The sequence below is a fragment of the Phacochoerus africanus genome, chromosome 14, assembly GCF_016906955.1.
Source record: "Phacochoerus africanus isolate WHEZ1 chromosome 14, ROS_Pafr_v1, whole genome shotgun sequence".
Classification (NCBI taxonomy): Eukaryota; Metazoa; Chordata; class Mammalia; order Artiodactyla; family Suidae; genus Phacochoerus; species Phacochoerus africanus.
The window spans coordinates 44803021-44824205 of NC_062557.1; the positions used below are offsets into that span (position 1 = coordinate 44803021).

At 48.2% G+C, this 21185-nt stretch overlaps 1 protein-coding gene across 4 annotated transcripts in view; it reads right to left on the minus strand.

The window, feature by feature from the left end:
• Nucleotides 1–262: 262 nt before the first annotated feature.
• PHF12 (PHD finger protein 12) overlaps nt 263–21185 on the minus strand; it is a 43832-nt gene continuing 22909 nt past the window's right edge. For 3 of the 4 annotated variants that reach the window (XM_047756740.1, XM_047756741.1, XM_047756742.1), the window contains 13 exons: nt 20427–20499; nt 17306–17699; nt 15078–15198; nt 13444–13576; nt 11442–11606; nt 8324–8482; nt 6939–7734; nt 5583–5708; nt 4777–4920; nt 3699–3797; nt 2578–2660; nt 1881–2019; nt 263–1533 (listed from right to left, as the gene is read on the minus strand). In XM_047756740.1, coding sequence (XP_047612696.1) covers nt 1199–1533; nt 1881–2019; nt 2578–2660; nt 3699–3797; nt 4777–4920; nt 5583–5708; nt 6939–7734; nt 8324–8482; nt 11442–11606; nt 13444–13576; nt 15078–15198; nt 17306–17699; nt 20427–20499 — 2767 coding nt within the window. In that variant the 3' untranslated portion in view covers nt 263–1198. Of the gene's footprint in view, nt 1534–1880; nt 2020–2577; nt 2661–3698; nt 3798–4776; nt 4921–5582; nt 5709–5831; nt 5857–6938; nt 7735–8323; nt 8483–11441; nt 11607–13443; nt 13577–15077; nt 15199–17305; nt 17700–20426; nt 20500–21185 lie in introns of those variants that run through there. The other variant, XR_007131604.1, reaches the window with a different exon arrangement.

A 21185-nucleotide genomic window follows, 5' to 3' on the forward strand; every position in this document is an offset into this window, starting at 1 on the left:
AGAGATCTGCACACTCTTGGACTCTTGCAGAACCTGATGTCGAAAGACCGGAGCCCTCTGAACTCCCTCAAGTCTCCCACAAAGCCCCTTTGCGGATGCCCCCCAGCCTCCTCTCCCTCCCTCCCACCTCACTTTTCTCCAGCACCTCCCTCTCCTAACTTCCCATGGGGACAGAGTATCTGGGAATGAGACTTCCTCAATGAGGCCTCAGAGAAGGGCCCCTCTAAGGGTGATGACAGGTAGGACAGACAGGCAGAAAACATAATTTGAAGTATTTTTGTTTTTTTATATACAGAATACAGGAAAGTTTCTGTAAAGTCTAAAACATTACAATTACTATGTACATCAGTACTAGTTGTGGGGGGAGGGAGGAGAGGAGGGAGCCAGGGATGGGAGGAGCAGGAGAGAAGTGGCAAGAGAACAAAAAAAGGAGACAAAACAGGTTTACGACAAAAACGTTTTTGCTACAATAGACAATTTGAAGAAAACGCTCTACCACATGTAGTACTGTACACAGTTTTTAAAAACATTGAAAAAAATGTCATCACTAGATGTATTTACACAAAATCCAAATACACTTTTCCTTATTTGAAATAAAATAGATGGACAGCCAGAAAAAGAATTCATTTCTCATTTGTCCATAATACACAGTAGCTACCTGTAGTGCAACTGCTGCAGAAAGGGAAAAGAACCCGGAGGGTGGGAACCATAGGAGGAGGGTGGGTAGCGATCTTTATTAAATAAAACAATGATATTGTATAGATTTTGCTGTATGAAAACTGTATTTTTTTCTTTTAATATAAAACTATTGTCACTGCCACAAAATAGAACAAGTTTCTGATTATTTTACAACGGCGGGCGAGGGGGAGGGAGCAGAAGGTGGGTGGGGAGCGGTTCTGTATTGGAGGAAGTGTCCAGACCATCGGCCTTCCCCTCCCTGCCCACGCTGTTCCTCAGCTCGGTCAGCCGCTTTCCCATGAAATGTTGAGTACAAATATATGTGCAAATGCCCCCTAGAACTTGAGAAAAGAAAAAGGATTTTTAAAAAACAGTCAAAAGGTTTTCTTCATTTCATGCAAAGATTGTAGTTGAAGGGTTTCTGGTGGAGTATAGAAAAAACCCAGGCTTGGTTTGTGTACATTTTTGCATTGCAGGAGTCTTGGGTTGGGTGGACAGGCAGGTGACGTGGCCGCCAGTCCTAGGGAACGGAGTTGGAGCGCAGCACAGGGCCCTGGTGGGGCTTGAGAGAGAGCTTCTCGGCCAAGACCCCATCCTGCAGCAGGCTGGCATCTCCTTTGGGCTGTTTGGTCGCAAACTCAGTGATGCTGAAGACAAACTGCAGGCACCCCAGCTTGATGTAGCTGCCGTGGTGCAGTAAGGCCGTGCCTTCCCAGCCAGCCCCACTGCCCCCAATCAAGCTCGAGCTGCTGGCTTTGCAGTTGCAGGGTCTCCGCTGTGGGCCCTGGGCCTGGGAGCTCATCATGGCTGCCTCCTCACTTGGCTCTTCGTCTTGTTTCTGGTGCCGGCGGCGCCCTGGGGAAAAGGGAGAGGTCACAAGAGAGGAAGAGGAAGCAGCCAACCAATCTGGGCCGCCTGCCAGGGGTGGGACCCCGTACCTCCCCATGTCAGATGCTGTGGGACTCAGGGGTGAGGGACACTCTGAAGTCCCCTGGTAGGTGGGTGCACCCATGCGGGCGCACAGCACATGCTCCTCTGCGGCCTTTCCTGGGCCCAGGAGCAAGGAGAAGCTGGACAATGGGGCCAGGAAAGCAAGAGACAGCAGGTCGCTGGCAGCAAGCCAGAGCCACCCTGACTGAGGCATGAGAGGATGTGTCCCAAAACGGCAGGCCCTGTGGCCACAGGCCTCTGTTCCCACTTACTGATGACACTCTGCACTTTGGCAACAATACTGCTTGGGGGGGTTGGCGGGGTCTTCTCAGAGAAGTCACACGAATACAGCACATTGTCCACCGTCGTCCCGTGCTCACTGTAGTTTAACAGCTCATAATGTTTGGTATTCTGAGGAGGAGGAGGGAAGATAAGATGTGTGGTCTGCTGCGTGGGGCCCGGGCTAAGGGGAGAGAGGACACATGGAGAAGGCTGTGCTGCTCTACCTGGGGAGCGCCCTCTTTCGTCCCCAGGCCCCCTTCCCTGTCCCCTTCAAATGGGCCTCAAGACTTACCTCCTTGGGGAAGCTGTCCGTCCTAGACAAGCCCTCCCCGCCCCCCAGCACTGGCTCCTGGTGAAATAACTTTCACTGACGCAGGATGATGATGCCCATGAAACTCACAGGGACCCGCCCGGAGGGCTTGGCTCCTTCCATGCTGCCCCCACCCCCTGCCAACTGAGCCTGCTGACCAACCTCAGCAGAAATGGGAGCCCTGATCCTGAGGAGCAGGCGGCCATGTACGATGCCCATTCACACCAAGACTCTTCTCCAGGAAGGACAGGGAGGGAAGGAAAGGACTGGAGCTCGGCCCCTGCCCCTCACTCCCAGGGACTGAACAAAAAACCCCCAGCGCCTAGGATAGGCCTCAGGTTGGAAGAGCTCTCTCCCACTCCATCTCCACCCCTCACCTCATCGTAGAATATGCAGGCGTGTTTCCCGGACACGTAGTTACAGTGACCATAGTTTGTAAGGCACACGTCCATGTCAGCTCCTGCAAGGTGGCAGGAGAAAAGGAAGGCAGAGAACAGACTGTAAGGTGTATGGGTGGGGGAGCTAAGCGGGGAGGGCGTTAGCTTCTAGACAGGCATTTAAGGAACAACAGGTAGCTCAGGGCCCATAAATCACATCATCTGAAAGAAAGGGGGGTTTCCAGGCTGAGGGCTCCTCTGTCCCGCTGCACAAGATGTAGGGCTTAGTGAAGGTTAAATATGTGTAAGCCCCATCGCTTTGTCAAAGACCTCCAGGGACCAACGCATTTGCCCTCTCCTCAGGCATTCCCTGCAGTGGTTTTTTTTTTTTGTCTTTTTAGGGCTGCACTTGAGGCATATGGAAATTACCAGGCTAAGGGGCAAACCTGAGCTATAGCTGCCAGACTACGTGACAGCCACGGCAAGACCAGATCTGAGCTGTGTCTGTGACCTACACCGCAGCTCATGGCAATGACAGATACTCTAACCCACTGAGCAAGGCCAGGGATTGAACCCGCATCCTCATGGATACTAGTCGGGTTCATTACCCCTGAGCCACAACGGGAACTCCATCCTGCGGTGTTTAAAATGCCTCAATGAGGAGTTCCCATGGTGGCTCAGCGGGTTAAGAACCCAAATAGTATCCACGAGAATATGGGTTTGATCCCTGGCCTTGCTCAGTGGGTTAAAGTATCTGTCATTGCCATGAGCTGGAGCACAGGCTGGGGATGCAGCTTGGATCTGGTGTTGCTGTGGCTGTGGTGTAAGCCAGAGGCTATGGCTCCAATTCAATCCCATATTCCGTGGGTGTGGCCCTTAAAAAAAAAAAAAAAAAAAAAGATAGAATGCCTCACTGAGCAGCAGTCAGAACTGACTTTCAGCTCTCCAGATGCCATACTGGGCACAAGGCAAAAGGACCTGAGGCAGGGAAGACAAACAGCTGAGAGTTACCTTTCTTGGTCCCTGTCCAGACACCTGCTGGTTAAACCAGTGAGCCCTGAAGGGTGCCTCCCTCCTCCCTTCTAGCCTCTATGGGTGAAGGTATCCATCTTTAAGCTCACCTGTCCCGATGTAGAGGGTTCGATAGCACATGTTCACAGCTCCTCCCAACCCTAAGAGGGGGTAGAACACAGCTCGGGCCTGTACCTCCCTTCTCTGCACTACAAGGCAAACACAGGGATGTGATCATTCAGAAACAGAACCTGGGACCCAAACACGCATCAACAGAACCTGTGCTCAAACACAAACCAAAAGGACCTGGACCTCTGGCTCACGGTCTGGAGAAAATAATCCCATTGCATGAGTCATCTCTCCAAACACACATCTGACACTGTGCTGTTTCAGGGGGAGGCTTTCTCTCCCCACTTACAGCATTTCCCACATGGGGTAATAAGAAGGACCATTTTTGAAGATGGCCATATAATTCAAGGACGATAATACTGGGAGCTCTTGGGCTGCTGGGTGGTTTATCAGAGATATTACAACAGATACTATAGGAAGGTTGTGCAAAAAACCCCAGAAAGCACAGACCAATGTTTCTCTCAGTTTAAATATGAATCACCTAGGGACCCTGCGTAGATTCTGATTCCATAGGCGTGAGGTGCAGCCTGAGCTCTGCAATTCTAACAAGCTCTTAGGTGATGCTGATGCTACTGGTCCGGGGACCACACTTCTAAACAGCAAGGCTTTTAATGGCTAATCCTCAAGAAGATACCCTAAGCAGAGTTAACCTTTTGGGAAGAATTTCCAGGAGGCTAGCCCAAGTGTTATTGTTTCTAACCTTAAACTTGAAAAAGTACCTTTTGGGAAACCCTTCTAATTCAAATACTTGAAAGGAATTGAGCAGAAAACACACCACATATACCCAAAGGCACTCATAGCTGCTTTCTGTGTCCCCAAGTGGATGTGTATGAAAGAGTCACAGCAGACTTTCCCGAGTCTGATCTGAAAGCTGTGGCTGCCATCTTTTTCCTGCTTTCTGAGAAAAGAAACCATGGTGCTTCATTAAGCCCAGTAAAGGCAGACAGGGAGGACGGGAAGACTGAAAGCTGAGATTCCCCACGGAGGGGAGACGGCTGTTCACACATGCAGAGGGGAGCTCTAACGGTGGGCTGTGGTGGCAGATGTGGGCACACGCACCTTCTGTGTGGTGGCCTCCAGAAGCCAGCGGATGTGCCCCGACACTGCCCGGTGAAGCTTGGACCCGGGAGGGGAAAAGCTGATGTATTCTCTGCAAGGCCAGAAACTTGATCAGCTTCTCATCCAGCATATTTATCTCGATTTCTATTAACCAAAGAAAAAGATTAAAAAAAAGCAGCTGAGGAGGAAATGGAAGGTGGAAGGAGGTGAGGGTCAGACAGCAAATATTTCAGCAACCCTAAAATTAAGCCAAATGATTTTTCCCAAACCAGAGTACAAAGCGGTACAAAGATCTGGAGCCGAGCATCTCACTAGGCATGTGCAATGCGAGGCCCTAACACGGCCTGTGCAGACACCTCCCCAGTGAGGTAAAGTGGCCCTAGAAAGGTGAAGACAGAGCACTTGCCTGCCCGTGGGGAGGGCCCAGATGTCTGATACAGAGGCGTGGAGTTTCCACCCTCCCACTGTTCATAGCGATCCTGGCCTGCCCCGGTTCTCCCTGACTTCGCGTGTTTCTCACAGATGAGGTCCCTATTTTGGGGGTGAGGCTCCTCCTGGTCTTATTCTTCAAGCCCAAGTGATCTGCCTAAAATGCCTTTCTTCTCTTCTCACTGGTTCCGCTTGGCTCTGATTATGTGTGTATGCATGTGCACAAGGCAGAAACTCAAGGGGCTTTCTTTCCTATCCCACCGCCCAGCCCTCTGAGACCCCACAGCCCTCTGGCCCGTTTCAATGAGCTGAATGCCGCACAGGGGCAGCACCTTCACCATGGCAGCTGGTGGTGGAGCAGCAGCTCGCTCACTCACCTCCATTGACATCCATAAATGCTCGAAGTGAGTTGGTGAGGTCCACCATGGCAGTAGAGTTGGCTGGGAAAGAGGGTACGGTTAAAGCGCTTCCTATGGATAACGTGCCGGGGCTGACCTTGCCATCTGGGGACGGAGCAGGAAGACTGTTACTTACGTCGCCTCAGGGAAACCCACCGGTCCAATCCCCCACTGCCGAGACAGGTCTGGATTTCGGACCCAAGGTGATGTTCCCTTCTGGATTCTCACCCCATAGGCTCTGGAACTCCTAGAGCTAAAAACGTGTGGTGAGGAAGGGCAGGTGGAACGACAATGCACCCGGGCACGCAGGAGTCTCCAGAGCACCGAGAACCAGTGAAACCTACTGCTCTGGGGAACATGGTGGGACAGCTTCATTCTCTGGGCCATGACTAGCTCCCTGCTGCCTCTACTCACTCAAATAAGTGATGCCTGCCTCCGCAATTCCTGGGTACTGAAGCAGAACTCACGGGGTGCAAAATCTACCTAGGTTGGTGTTGACAGAGAAACAGGAAAAGAGCCTGAGAGTAGGGGCCATCCTGGGACCAGGGGCCCCCATGCAGAGAAGTCACAGTCACCTGGTTACCGAGACTCCCAGCTGACTAGGAGGCCAGCTTCAGTTCAGTCGGGAGAGACCACAGGGGGTTCCAGCAGCATCTGAAACCTGGTTCAGATGCTGGCATCAGCAACCTTGAGGTCCTGAATGCTGACTGGGGACAGCTGAAAGAGCAGGTCCATACCAGGCCAGTTATGGATAAAGGGACTGCCTTTTGGCATGTGGCCTGAGGGCAAACATTTGGGCCAGACCAATCTCTGTGGGCATCCCACTCTGCGTACCCTCAAAGGCAGTGTTATTTTATATCCCTAATTTCCCTGACATGGAAATTCCTTCAAAATGAGCCAGTGCCGAGGATCTGGATCAGGTGTGGGTCAAGAAGCACTGAGGCCATAGCCCAGAACCACAGGCTGAGCGCAGGGCTCCAGAGAGCATGCTGCTTTCCTCTAAGGTGATGGAACCAAACAGGCAGGAGACTAAGTCTGGAAGGGGTGGAAAGGTGGAGTCAGGAGACCCAGGCTGTCTTTATAATCCTGCTCTGACTTGGCAGGCCACCTTAAGCAATTACCACTTTAGCTTTCAGAGCCTACGCAGTCCTGCCTGTAAAACAGGGACAAGTTAACATGTACCTTCTCTTCTATCACAGAATTGGGGCGGGGGGGCGGTGTGGAGGACAAATAATAGAGATCAGAGTCCTCCGAAATATTCACAGGGATATGAGTGTTTTTTGAATCTTAAGTCTTACTTGCCAGGAAGAACATGAAATGGTGAGCAGCACTCACCTGATGATGGCGCTGGTGAGCAGAATCGTTGGTTGGCGCCAGTGGCCAAGATACCATCTCCTGCTGCTTGGGGGGGAGTGAGCACCCGGGTGGCATTTGGGGGTGAGCCCAGTGGCCTTGAATCTGTCAACGGAGGTCCTATCTGTGATTGGACAGTCTTTCTTTGCAAAGTGCTGGTGTTCTCGATGCTGGCACAAGAGCTGGGAATGGAAGGGGGTAGGCTTGGGACAGGAACCAAACTCCTCTGGGGGCAAGAGCTGGGGCCAGTGGCATTCTCTGTCTTCACAATGATGCCGACGGTGTGGTTCTGAAGCCCCCCAGCTGCTGGTGGCGTGAGGGGCCGGGGCCAGCCTTGCCGGTGTGAGAGGCCAGGTAGGGGGGTGTTGGCGCCTGGGAGTCGCCGGGGGTCCGTGGAATCAGTGGGGCTGCTGTAGAGGTGTGGGCCATTGGCTTTCACCTCTGTGTTCACTGGCCCGTTGGCAGTCCCACAGGGGGCTTTCTTGGATTTTTCCGCACAAGAACTGCAGCTGATGTCCTCTAGGGTTGGGGGCTGGTGGGGTGGAGAGCAGCTCAGGGAATTCTGGGTGCTAAGCCCTGAGGGGCAGGAGAGGGGGTAGTGGGAAGGTGTAGGTGCCTTGTCAGCTGTTTGCAGGGAGTTGGTGATTGAGCTGTCAGTCACAATAACAGGCTTAATATCAGCCTTCTCTGTCTGTTCAGAGTCCCAATGCGAAGGCATCTGCTTAGCAGATAAATGTTTCAATATGCTGCACTGGAGCGCAACAACACTACAGAGCCACTGCAACGGAAGGAGAGGAGAGGAGAGGAGGGTGAGAGGCCTGGGAGGCGCTGGTCCTTCCTGCCACAGCGGCCAGGGCTACAGCAGAGCTGACAAGCACTGTTTCCGAGGTCCCATCGCGAATGCCCAGGAAGGGTGTGCTTGATTCCTGAGAGATTCCATTTCCATTCCCAAGCAAGGCTTGTTGGTATACTCGGCAGGCAACACCCTGGTCTGCAGAGCTTGGAATTCCCATTCTGACTCTGCCCCTAAGGCTCACCTTGTCACCAATACAGGGCAAGTACCCAAGCACCTGCTGTGTCCAGCACTGTCACCTAACCTCTCTATAGGTCTACTCATCTCCTTCTACAGGACAGATGTGCCTGTCTCATAGCACACAGGGGGACTGATGGAGAGAATGACTCTGTCGTTCTTACTTGCCTCAGGATCTGAGCCAGAGGTTCTGTCTGGAATATTCAACTGGGGGTGGGGAACATTAGGGTTGCGGAGGGTGGGGTTGCAGAAGATGGGGGTGGGGATGACTTCCAGTACAGCTGCGGCAAGGTGGAAAGAAGAGTGGATTTGGAATCCCAGCCCTGACTTCACTCACCTCTTGCTGCTCTGCCTGGGTGGCTAAGTGCTCAGAGTTCAAAAGGTGCGTCTGTGATTCCTCAGGGATCCCATTGCAGATTAGCTCCCCATCCCGAATGGCCGCAGGTGCAATGAGAGGGGGTGGAAACTGGTACTGAGACTTTATAGCGTCGGGAACCTGTTTAGGATAGACAGGAGGAAGGAGAGGGAGATGGTGCCAACATGTCCAGCTGCTTCTGCCCCGACCATGCCCTTCTGCTGTTTGTAGCGCTGATGCCCAAAGAAAAACCATCCTCTCTGGTGTCCACTGAGGACAAGGAGGCTCAGCAGGCTGCTACTGCTCTGTACCCTCATCTCTTTGACTGTGACACACACACACACAGCTTGAGAAGGCGCAGAACTGGGAACAGCAGCCACGCCTACTGCTTTTCTTCATCAAGTTCTAAGGCCTGTGGAAAACAGGCCTTCTGGCATGCTGCCTTCTGCTTTGGCCTAAAAAGGCTAAGAGTGACACTGGACAGGGCTTCAGAGTGGTATTCTAGGCTCTTAGTGTTTGGCATCAAGTTTGGGAGGTGAGTGAGCTTATCTGAGAGATAAAAAGTTAAATGAGGTCACAGTCACGACGGAAATGCTCAGCATGACACCTGGCTCATGCATTCAACCAGTGTCCGTTTTCTTCATTCATTCACTCATGACTCATGAAACAACTGAAGACCTCTTTGTTCCACAAAGACAGAAGACACACTCTGAATCATACCACGTAAGAAAGAGAGCCACACAAGCAAAGAGTCATTCATCCATTCAACCAACATTTATTGAGCACCTCCTGAGTCTGGGCACTGGCCAAGTGCTAGAGATCCAGAGATGAACAAAACTTCAGCCTTGCCCTCAAGGAGCTCACAGTCTAGTGGGGAGATAAACACAGAAACATCACGATACAATGTAATGGGTCCTAGAATATAGGCATGTCTAGGAAGCTATAAAAACCATTCAGGAGAGTGCTTATTTCTGTCTTGGGAGCAGGAGCTTGCGATTAGGTAAGAGTTCACAGGAAGGCAGGATCTGAACTGAGACTTCGAAGTTGGAGGAAGTTTTAGGCAGACAAAGGAAACTAAAGGTAGGGGAGCAGCATATAAGGCACAGAGATGTGAAAGCACTTGGTGGACTTGGAAACACCTGAGAATCAAGAGATTTGGTGACCAAGTCCTTATGGAGGATAAGGGAAGAAGAGCTGCAAATGGTTCACACGATTTTGGTTTGAGGGACTGTGTAGAGATTGCTGTCCTTCACGGAAACAAGAAATACAAGAGGAAGAGAGCAAATTTAGAGACAGAAGACTTTTGGTCTCGGTCAGCTGAGACTGAGATGTCTGTGGGATGGGCAGGCAGATGAGAATCTGCTTCGTATGCCAGCTATGAGGATAAAGGCCAGGAATGTGGAATTGAGAGTCATTACCAGTAACAGTGGGGCTGATGCCCTGGGCTCGTCTGGGAAGGGGGAGGAACGGAGTAGTAGGCTAGTCTAAGGCTGCCCGTGGGGACGAGGAACCCTCAGCAAAGACACAAAGGTCTCAAGCTGATTTTGCCTGCACTGCTATACATCAAGGATGAAGGCCAACGTTCTAGGACAGAGCTGGAATAGTTCTCCACCTGTTCTCCGGCGCCACAGTCCTCATTTCACTCTCAGTAAGAACAAAATGCTTTTCAGGTAACTTGTCCCCAAGAAGAGGAAAACATTTAAAAAAGCGGAGGAGCCATCATAAAACAACAGGATTTTGTCAAGTTTCCCTGGCCTGTTCACTTCAGTAGCCAAGCTTTCTACCAGATCTACATGGTGAGGCACACAGTCTAGATTGCTTGCAGATGTTTAACTAAAGTACGAGGCAGGCCACCTCCGATACACTCTACCCTCAAGTGAACACCTTCATCTAATTTTGGAAAACTGGTGTTTCCACTGAAGTATAAATATTTACACAGTTAAGCGTCTGTTATACAATTTTCAACAGTTAACATCTTGCCAGTGCTGACACCCAATGGAAGTGATAGCTGTGGTGTGAGTGATTTTAAAGTATGATTGCCACCAAGTGGCTGTATTTGAGAATTGCTGGTTTTCACTGGCACATAGCACATGACTGCCTGCAGGATTACTTCAAAAGAGAAAAATTAAGTTCACAAATGGGTATACAGTGTTGCACTCTCTAGGTTTAATGAATGAGATCGAAGAGTTTATGAGACAGCCTCAATACTACCAAATGCTTTTTTGGGGGGCCACGTCCACAGCACGTTGAACCTGGTGAGGGGCTGAACCTGTGCCACAGCGGAGACCCAAGAAATAGCAGTGACAATGTCGGACCCTTAACTGCTAAGGCACCAGGGAACTTGCCCAAATGCTTTTCTTTTCTTTTTTTCTTGGGGCTGCACCTGCAGCATGGGGAAGTTCCCAGGCTAGGGGTCAAATTGGAGCTGTAGCTGCCAGCCTACACCACAAAGCAACACCATATCCAAGCCATGTGTGTGACCTACACCACAGTTCACAGATCCTTAACCCGCCCAGTGAGGCCAGGAATCAAACCTGTGTCCTCACAGATACTAGTCAGGTTCGTTACTGGTGAGCCACGACAGGAACTCCTCCAAATGGTTTTCAGTGAAGGAACTACCCCTGTCAACCACTGTGGACACACTTTAGTAACTGTCGAATGCATATAAATGTTAGGTGACACCAGTGTCACAACTTTTGGGTACTGGTGATGTATTAATAGCACCGCAGAAAAATGGACAGCTCCTCACTGTCACTCACCAGACAGCTTGGGGAAAGAGGCCACCTAACAGAAACAGATGGAGTGAGTGCCAGGCGAGGGGCAGGAGCAGCAGAGCACATCTAAGTTTGGTAGAAGGGGCTACCGGGCACTCACTCACCCTTAGAGAGCTAGAAACCTGGCCGTGTTTGAAGGCCTACTTCACAATCCTGACCTCCATCCTCGAGTATTACAGTGACGGTCACACACACTATTGCTAAGACACCACGGACAAATCTCAGGGGCTTCAGGCTCCCCATCTAGAACCAGGACAAAATCCTCTGTCTACCTCATGAAGGCAATCAGAGACCACCACCCTGCCTGCAACCAGGCGGTGACTCACCTTCAAGCTTCTTCTTTTGACTGACTGGAGCACGCGGCGATTAGGAGGGTGCTTCTTGTGGATCCGGTTGAGGAAGTCCACTTTGACGACGTGCTGTGAAATGGTGTCCTGGAAACGGTCAAACACCTGGCACCGGTTGCTCAGCGTCATGTTCTTCTGGTTCAGCTAGGGACAGAGCAGACATACTCCCGCGGTGAAGCTCAAAAGCCATCTCCCTCCCAACTAACTCTATTCTCTATGTTTAAAAAACAGAAGCCTTAGCCAAATGGGCTCCTTCCATGAGGCGCTGGCATGTCGACACGCCTGTCAGAGGCCAGGGAACATGGATGAGATGTTCTCCCTCAGCCCTGCCCCATCCATCAAGGGAAAACTGGTTATGTTCCTACTCCTTAGAGACGCTTGAGGGGGACAGAAATAGGGAATGAGCCAAGAAGTGCCCCTCCAAACTCAGCCTCCAACAGTCTTCTATCCAGCTCACAGGTTTCAGAGGGGATGGAGGCCTTGGCCCTAGAGAGCTCCAGACTCCCTTCCTAGCAAGGGACCCTCTCCCACCAGAATCCTGTATCTCCTGCCCCATTCCTCCTCTGTGGTACCAGGGAGCATTACTGAACCCATCTGGGTCTCACAGCCCTGCTCCAAAGCAGGCAGAAAACCTTGGACTGCTCTCAGAAGCCAAAGGGAGGGAAGAAAAGTTCCTGCAGCAGCGTACAGAAGGCATAAAGAAACGATGCCTCTTCTTCTCCTCCACATCTGGTCCCCTACACTTTAAAAGATCTGTGTAGCAGCTTCCTAATTAGGAAATTAGGAAAGACTCCTAAGTGGCTAATAAAAAAATCACCAAATTAGTAATTTCTCATCTGCTGGAAAGCCGCTCTTACAGATTCATATTTGGGTAGACTGCTCATGGTTTTTTTTTTTTTTCCAGATGGAGGCAAAACAACATGCACACTGAGTCTTGAGAGAGAGGCTGCCTCCTACATAAACCTTTCTGAGCAGCATTCGCCAAAAGAAGAGGGCTAAGCAAAGCTTTTCTTCCTTACGTGCAAGCCTATAACTCAAGTTCCTCTTGGTGCAAAGTGGGGAGCACACTGTCACGCTGAAGGGCGGCAGTCATTCCATGGTTATCACCATTTGATAGACAACGTCTTAAGCAATGACCTTTTTTATTTGGAAAGATCGCTCTTTAAGTGGGAGCTGCTCCGGCTGAAGCCCTCTCCCATTCAACCTTCTGAGTGACCGTGCTTATCAGGAAATGTCCTAAACCTATTTTAGAGATAGCAAATTACAGTTCTATTGTAGTCCCAGGAAGGAATCTGGAAAATGTAACCAAGCCTCCCGGGAGATAAGGTAATAATAGCACCCTCATACCATTCACTCACTCACTCATTCATTCAACAACTTACTGAACACATATTATGTGCCATGACAAGGTCTTTGTAAACAAAGTAAGAGAAAGGCAAGAGCCTCAACTGGTGCCTGGGACACATAAGGTGTTCAATAAATGGTTGACTGTCTAGAATCTGCCTCAATTCTTCAATTCTCCAGTGCTCTGAAGTTACTGGGCAGTTAACTGCCAGTGCTATGAGAATAAACATTTTAGAACTTTCTTAGTTTGTTCCCTCTAAAAATAAGAAGCAGGAAAATAAGGAAGCAACTACTGGTGAGCATTTATTTCTATAAGATTGGATCTAATACATTCCCCCTTTTAGGGCTATAATATCAACCGCTTCATTCATTACAGAGGAAATTATTCATGGGCAACCAAGTGCGAGTGGGTTAAGTCTGCCCGTGCAGCTGAAACAAAGCACTGTGGGAAAAAGCAAAATGCACAGCTGAGGCATGTCAAAGCAATCAGAGCTGAGGAGGATGGTCTGCAGAAGCCAGCATATCTGAGAGATTTAAAGTGAACTCTGGTACAAAGCTGACTGCACTCTGCCTTCTACTCTACCAGTCCACGCCCCAGCTGTGCCCACAGAGGACTGAAGGACGCTGCTGCACTTACCACCACATGTTCGATGTGATTCGGACACATCCATCTGCCGAGGGGCATGGCAGTGAGCGGTGGCTCGAGGCAGTCCATGTGGAACAGGAGGGGGCAATAGTCACACTGGATAAGAGGGGCCACACGACAACTCCTGCAAAAAAGACATGTCGGCCATTTCTATGGTAAGGTGGGAGAATTCCAACAGACTCTACCCTGTGGAACAGCTTCCCTCTCTCAATGCTAGCAATGTTCTCCCATATTCTCCTTCCCAATGATCGCTACAGTCACTATTAGGAAGACGGATGAAGCTGGGGGCTTCCACCAGGCTCCTCGTTATTCTCTCTTCTAAGAGGAATGTGTCTTACAGAGAAGAGAATGTTTGTTTGGAGTTTGGCTAAAGCGGCTGTCAGAGCAGGAGCGATCAAGGCTCAGTACCCACTGGGGGAAGACAGTCAACCCTGCTCTGTTCTTTCTACGCCTTTAAAGAAAGCAAAGACTTCATTTAAAAAAAAGAAAATCACTAGCAAACTTTCTCAAGTCTAGTACTACAACAAGTAAAGATTTCTCTTCTGCAATGAAGGACTCAGCAAAACCGATAACCAAAAAGGTTGATTTTGAAAATGATTTTGTAACGCATTTATGTAAGCATAGTTCAAGGGAGGGGGTGTAAGCCAATGCCAATTATGGTTTGTAACTACCATACCTGAGCTCTGCAGGTGCAATGGAGGCACAGTCTGGGCCCAGCTTAGAGTCCTGCTGCTCTGCGGTCTAATTCCCTACAGCTTTGGCTGTGGAACATTTCTTTTGATAGCTTTTTTCTCCTGCTATCCTTCCCTTCTAATACACCCAAGCCAACAAGTTCAGCTCCCGTAACTGAAGCAGCTGGTTCCTGTCACTGAGGAGAACCTATTTGAAGGAAACCAGTGTCCCAGGGAAGCTACAACTGGGGCAGCCTAGAGGCTTTTGGAAGTCATCCAGTCTGATACATACTAGCCACTATGATACCTGTACTTCGTTCATTCATTTGTTTATTGGCCATGCCCATGGCATACGAAGTTCCCAGGCTAGGGAGCAAACCCACGCCACAGCAGTGGCCCAAGCTGCTGTAGTACAACGCCAGATCCTGAACCCGCTGCATCACAAGGGAACTCCTACACTACTTTTAAACTTACTTTCAGTGCTTTAAAAATTATTTGCCTTTTCCAGGGATGTATGTCTCTGCTGGCCAGAGTTCTTCCTGTCGGCTAGTCTAAATATCTCATGCTTCAATTTAAGTCCAACTCCTCTCATTCTAGCCTCTATAAACACAATTTACAGGAATTCCTTTTCGGCACAGCGGGTTAAAGGATCTGGTGTAGTCAATGCAGTGGCTTCGGTCACTGCTGTGGAGGGGATTCAATCCCTGGCCTGGAAACCTCCACATGCTGTGGCCAAAACAGAACAAATATCACAGTTTACAGAACTTGTGCGTCATGATTCTTCACCTAAGTTGTAAAACATTCAAGACTGGTCAATTAGTCACAGTCTCTCTGTCCTCATACCGTCAGAATATAGATGATGTACATTTAACATACATGATTTAGAAGAGGTAATAGGAGAACACACATTTGCCGAATACGAGGAAAAGTCCCTCGAGTATGGAAGAAAAATACCTGTTACACGTGAAGCAGACTTTGACTGGTAAGGGAACAAGACCATTGTGATCTAACTCATGCTGTGTCTTCTTAACATTTTTCCCTGTGGTTTCCTCCTTTCTTCTCCTTTTACTAGAACCTAGAAGAGAAATTGGTGGTGCTGAACTTTCCTTGGATGCAGAGTTCCTAATCTGGGATATGGAAATGACAGTAAGTCAGAGGAACAGATCTTAGTAAAAGCACATGTCATGGGCTAGACTTGGATCTCTTTCTGAGGCCTCCTGGGCTGCTTTCAAAAAGGAAAAAAAAAGAATGAGGGGAGTTCCCGTCGTGGCTCAGTGGTTAACCATCTGACTAGGAACCATGAGGTTGTGGGTTCGATCCCAGGCCTTGCTCAGTGAGTTAAGGATCCGGTGTTGCCGTGAGCTGTGGTGTACGTTGCAGACGCACCTCGGATCTGGTGTTGCTGTGGCTCTGGCGTAGTCCGGTGGCTACAGTTCCAATTTGACCCCTAGCCTGGGAACCTCCATATGCCACAGGAGCGCCCCAAGAAATGGCAAAAAACCCCCCCAAAAAAACATAAAGGAAGAAAAAAGAATGAGAAAGGAGGAAAAGAAGACGTAAGTCAGAACCACGACTGCAAGTCACTTGCTCTGTGGCAGAAACACATCTAAATGTTTTGAAAACATGAAGTGGTCAGAAGCCTTGGTTAGATATTGGCAACCTAAAAAATATAAATGCTCAAGTCAAATGGTCAACAAAAGACTATTCTGTGGAGGCAGTTGAGGAAAAGACTATAATTTTACTACATTTTTATAGAAAGCAGAAAAGCTGTGATACTATATGCACCAGTAGGTTTCTTAAACCTGCCAATTTCACTTCCTCTGGGAAGAAGAAAATAAGATCTAAATGCTTCACGATATCAAGTAGAAGCCATGACTTGATTTAAAAACAAAAAAACAAAACCAAAAAAACAAAAACAAAAAAGGAGTTCCTGTCATGGTGCAACGAAAACAAATCTGACTAGGAACCATGAGGTTACAGGTTCGATTCCTGGCCTCACTCAGTGGGTTATGGGTCTGGCATTGCCATCAGCTGTGGTATAGATCACAGATGCAGCTTGGACCTGGTGTTGCTGTGGCTCTGGTGTAGGCCGGCAGCAACAGCTCCAATTCTACCCCTAGCTTGGGAACCTCCATATGCCGAGGGTGTGGCCATAACAGGACAAAAGACAAAAGACAGAAGACTTAAAAAAAAAAAAAAAAAAGGAGGCGTTCCCTTTGTGGCTCAGGGGAAATGAACCTATTATCCACAAGGACGCTGGTTCGATCCCTGGCCTTGCTCAGTGGGTTAAAGATTCAGCGTTGCCATGAGCTGTGGTGTAGATCACAGATGTGGCCTGGGTTTGGCATTGCTGTAGCTAGGCTGGCAGCTGTAGCTCTGAATCAACCCCTAGCCTGGGAACCTCCACATACTGGGGGTGCAGCCCTAAAAAGACAAAACAAAACAAAACAAAATGGAGGGCAATTTCATAATATCCATTAAAACTATAAATGCATACTTTAAAAAAATATAAATGCAGAGTTTTGATCCAGCAATTCTAATGCTGGTAATATATCCTACAGATACACTCACATGTACACAATGATGCATTTACAAAACTATTTGTTGAAACACTAGCTACAGTAACAAAAGATTAAGAACAACCTGAATGTCCACTAATAGGGAATTAGTTAAATAAATTATGGGATATCTATATAATGGGCTACTATGCAATCATTAAGAAAAACTGAGGGATGTCAACATTAATATGGAAAGACCTCTCTAGCAAGTATGCTATCTAAGAGGAAAATAATGAACATATATCTGTATTTGCTAATATATGCACAAAGATATTCTAGGAGATACATCAAGAACCAAACAGTGGTCATCTATGAGGGGTAGGAAGGTAGAAATTAGGCAAACAGTAGAGAGGGATGGGTGGGAAACTTTTCACTGTAACCTTTTCTGTATTTTTAGATTTTTAAACTATTTGCATGTATTACCTTTTTTTTTTTTTTAAAGTGATACTGGGAAGGGTGGAAAATAGAAAATTGAGTAAGTATTGTAAACATTCAAGGATCTCTCCACAAACCAAGAACAGGAACTTGAAACTGGCTACATGGACAGTGACCTCACAGGCAGCACTGCCCTTCAGTCCTTTGGGGAAGCTGGGACTGGGGAGAGGACATGACGGTTTGGCTAACCTGGTAGTGCAGTGGTACAAGTCAGTTCATTGGGCAACTGAAACTGGGTGGGGTTCCGCTCCATGGCGGCAGCAATCAGCAGCTCAAAGGGCCGCCTTAGCTGGGGCTGCACACAGTCCGGCTCTGCTGCCACGGGCTCCTCATCCACATCGATGATGTCCTCGTCGACGTCATTCTGCTCAGAGGTGGGGGTCTCTGTGCTGGCATTGGATGTGGGCGTGCCAGGCCGGCTGGCTCTCCTCTCCAGGATTCGGGCATGGGCAATAGCCTTGAGTTCAGTTTTGCTAGCTGATCTGTCCAACAAGTCAGTGTCACTGCTGGGGGATGTAGTCCGTTTGCCAGATTTGTCCACCAGTCCATTGACATGGCCCAGCTCCTTTTTCTGCTCTCGTTTCTGTGCAAATGAACAGGTGGGGCCATCACATAAAGTACCACAAAATAGAAAAGAGATGGGTGCTACAAAGTCCTGCTAGACCACTAACCAAAATTACGAAAGTCTCTAGTATCACAGCGTTATCCACCTGGGAACTTGGAACACTGGTCTGTTAAAGTTGACAAAACTAGCTGAACTAAACTAAAGCTGGCAAAACCACTGCCGTAGAGAATCACAAGAAGTATAGAACGTTAGAAACAATTATCCAAACCATACATCAGTTATTGTAAGTCATCACATTACATGGTATCTCTATACAAGGTACAGTGGGGTAAAGGGATAAAAAGTTAATGCAGTAGGAATAAATTTAGGGAGTTCCTGTTGTGGCATGGCGGAAATGAATCCGACTAGGAACCATGAGGTTGTGGGTTAGATCCCTGGCCTTGCTCAGTGGGTTGAGTCCGGCACTGCCATGAGCTGTGGTGTAGATTGCAGATGCGGCTTGGATCTGGCCTTGCCGTGGCGTAGGCCAGCGGCTACAGCTCCGATTGGACCCCTAGCCTGGGAACCTCCATGCGTCACAGGTGTGGCCCTAAAACTACAAAAATAATAAATAAATAAATAAATAAGTCTGCAAAAGCAAAGGTAAAAGGTAAAACAGACAAGCAGGGCTCCCTGCCCAGGAGGTTGAGTGCTCTCATGCAAGGCAACCAATTGCACCACAAGGTAGAAGGGTGGGGTGTGGAGGGTAGCAACCCAACAATCATGGCATCCAAGAATGGTGGCTTTCAGTGTTTCAAGTTTAACTAGAATTCTGAAAGTGACACTTCTTTGAATGGGAAGTAGGGAAACGAAGACCAAGTATACTGAGTAGGATTGAATGACTGATAATAAATTTTTTCTAGGGCTCCAAATAGAGTGGTCAAATGAAGGTCTAGCAGTGGCCTCCAGTCAGGAGACCTGGGATCTTGTCACAGTTCTGCCACTGATTCCCTATGACCTTGGGTGACCCAAGTTGGTGAGAGGAATTTCTCTATGTGTGAGACTAGTAAAATCTTTCTTTTCCTCTCAGGGATATGGTAGAGATAAAAAAATTGTCACATATATGAAAGGGATGGCTCTGAGTTGGGAGAGGATCTAGCTTCCACTTGGAATAAGACCTGAACAGCAAGGGTTGGTGAGGTCCACAAGTTATATCATTTCAATCCACTTCAGTGTAACTACAGAAGGCCAGAGAGCTGTAGAGGTGGTGGTGGTGGTGCAAAAAGCAAATTTGGCACTGCTAGGCCAGGAGGTCCATCTGAGAGCAGGTCAGAGTGGCATTTCAGGAAAAGTGTGCTATGTTAGAAAAAGCCATACTATAAATATAATCCCCAGCAAGTACCTCTGTTTCTAGACAGTTGACGAAGAAATAATAGAGCTTTGGAATGAGACAGAATTTGGTTCAAACCTTGGCTCTGAAATTCCTTTGAGTACTTGATACTTGAGTAAGTCTGACATTTGTGAAGCTGTTTCTTTGAAATGGAGACAGTACCACTAGCACCAATAGTTGGATATAGATTAAGTGAGATAACACATGTAAAATACCCAGCTATGACAAATACTAAAATTATGTTAGTTTCTCTTCTTTACCCCCCCTCTTTTCCTGGCTTCACTTCTTCCCCCTCAGTTGTTCCTAACCCTTTCAGGTTCGGTTTTTTGAGGGGCAAGTTTCTGAAAGGCCTCTTGACTGGCAGGTGCCACTACTCTAATCAAAGGTAAAGATCTTGCAGGGGCGGACAAGCTGGAGAATACCCTGGTTTGTGGAAGGCAGGAGAAATCAAACTATAGCTGTGGTTAGGCGGTTGACTTGGCCTTGGCTTGCTTTTTTTTTTTTTTAATAGGAACCCTTATGCACACATTGAAAATAGCATCTGCCTGTTTACCCTCTTCTTAGAGGCTGAAAACTGTTACACATATAAACCACAATCTCTGAATCATCTCATCCTGTTTCTGCAACCAAGGAAGTCATCATTCATTGTGACATCATGTTGAGGGGCCAAGAAAAGAGAGGTGATGTCACAACAAAGGAAAGTTGTTTTGTGTATAAGGAATAGTTTACAATTCACAGACAAATTTTAATCTACATCCTACATCTGAGGATTTGGTCTCTCATAATCTGGGTTGAAGCATACCTACTTCCTTTTTTGATAAGGGAGCATTTAGCTTTTGTACTCTATAAAAGTTCTCAAAGAAGAAAATAATGTTCTCAAAGCCAGTACTGAATTCTCAAAGCTGAGGGAAGGGGAACTAAAGAGTGGTTAGGCAATCTGGGGCTTAAGTGGGTCAAAATCTTCTCCACCCCATACACCTGGCCAAGCCTCTAGATATCAGGGACTTATTTGCCTTGGGGTGAGGGAAATCCTTTTTTTCATCAAGCTGGAGAAGCAGCTGCCTTCTTCTTCGGCCACTTTCAGGCCACTTATCAGGAGGTCTATAAGGAGGTCAGACCACTCCTGTCACTAAGTGAATGAACATGGCTCAGTAAATTAACACACCTCTTCTGCCCATTTCAGCAGCCCATGTTTGGATTTTAGGCCCTACTGGATTCCAAACAGTCACCATGGGGAGTGTGAGGGTGATTCCAGGGCTGGAAGAGACAAGAAGAAGGAACGAAAATGCCTTCAGGGCCAGACCATCTTAGCTCTAGAATATCAGCGCTCTAGATCTGGCATTCTGAGCAAAGCCTTTAGAAAGCAGGATTGTTACCTTTCGGCGAACAGTGCACCGGTGACACATCCACTCCCCAGGAGGCAACATCTCTTCACTCAGTGGAGGGTTACTGCAGGGAAAAGACAAGGCCAAGACTAAGTAACAGCAGGGCTGCAGCAAGGAAAAGCTTAGCTAGGTCTGACTCGAAGCCGTGTGTCCGCCAACTACTCCTGCCAGTCCTACAGCTTGGGTTCTCTCATTCGTCAAAATGCTTACTTGGTATCATTTACAATAACCTAAATGGTGAGCATCCCTTCCCATATCTTAGAAAAAGAAGCCAAATCCAGAGCCATTAATACTAGGCTAACTGGGAAAGATAACATTCTTCCCCTTTAAAGCTGTGCCTGTGAAAACCCTATTCATAATGTAAGGCCTGCCTCAATCAGCCTATGGTGGATTAAAGATGGCTGCAAACTCTTTGCTACTCCTTCCACCCAGAAATAGTCCATTTCTTTCCTCTTGAATTGGGCTTGTCTTGTGACTTGCTTACTTGCTTTTTGACCAATAGAATGAAGCAGAGGTAACAATGCCATAAGTTCCATGGCTGAGTCTGAAAAGACTTGAAGATTCCATTTTTACATGCTTAGAATGTTCCACTTCTGAGCCCTGCTCTCATGCTGGGACAAGGAGACTTAAGGCACTCCAATTAACTCCAAGCCAACAGCCAGCACCAGCTACTGTTATGTGACTGAGTTATCTTGGATCATGTCAACTCAGTTGAGCCTCCAAATAACTGTAGTCCCGGGTAACAACACT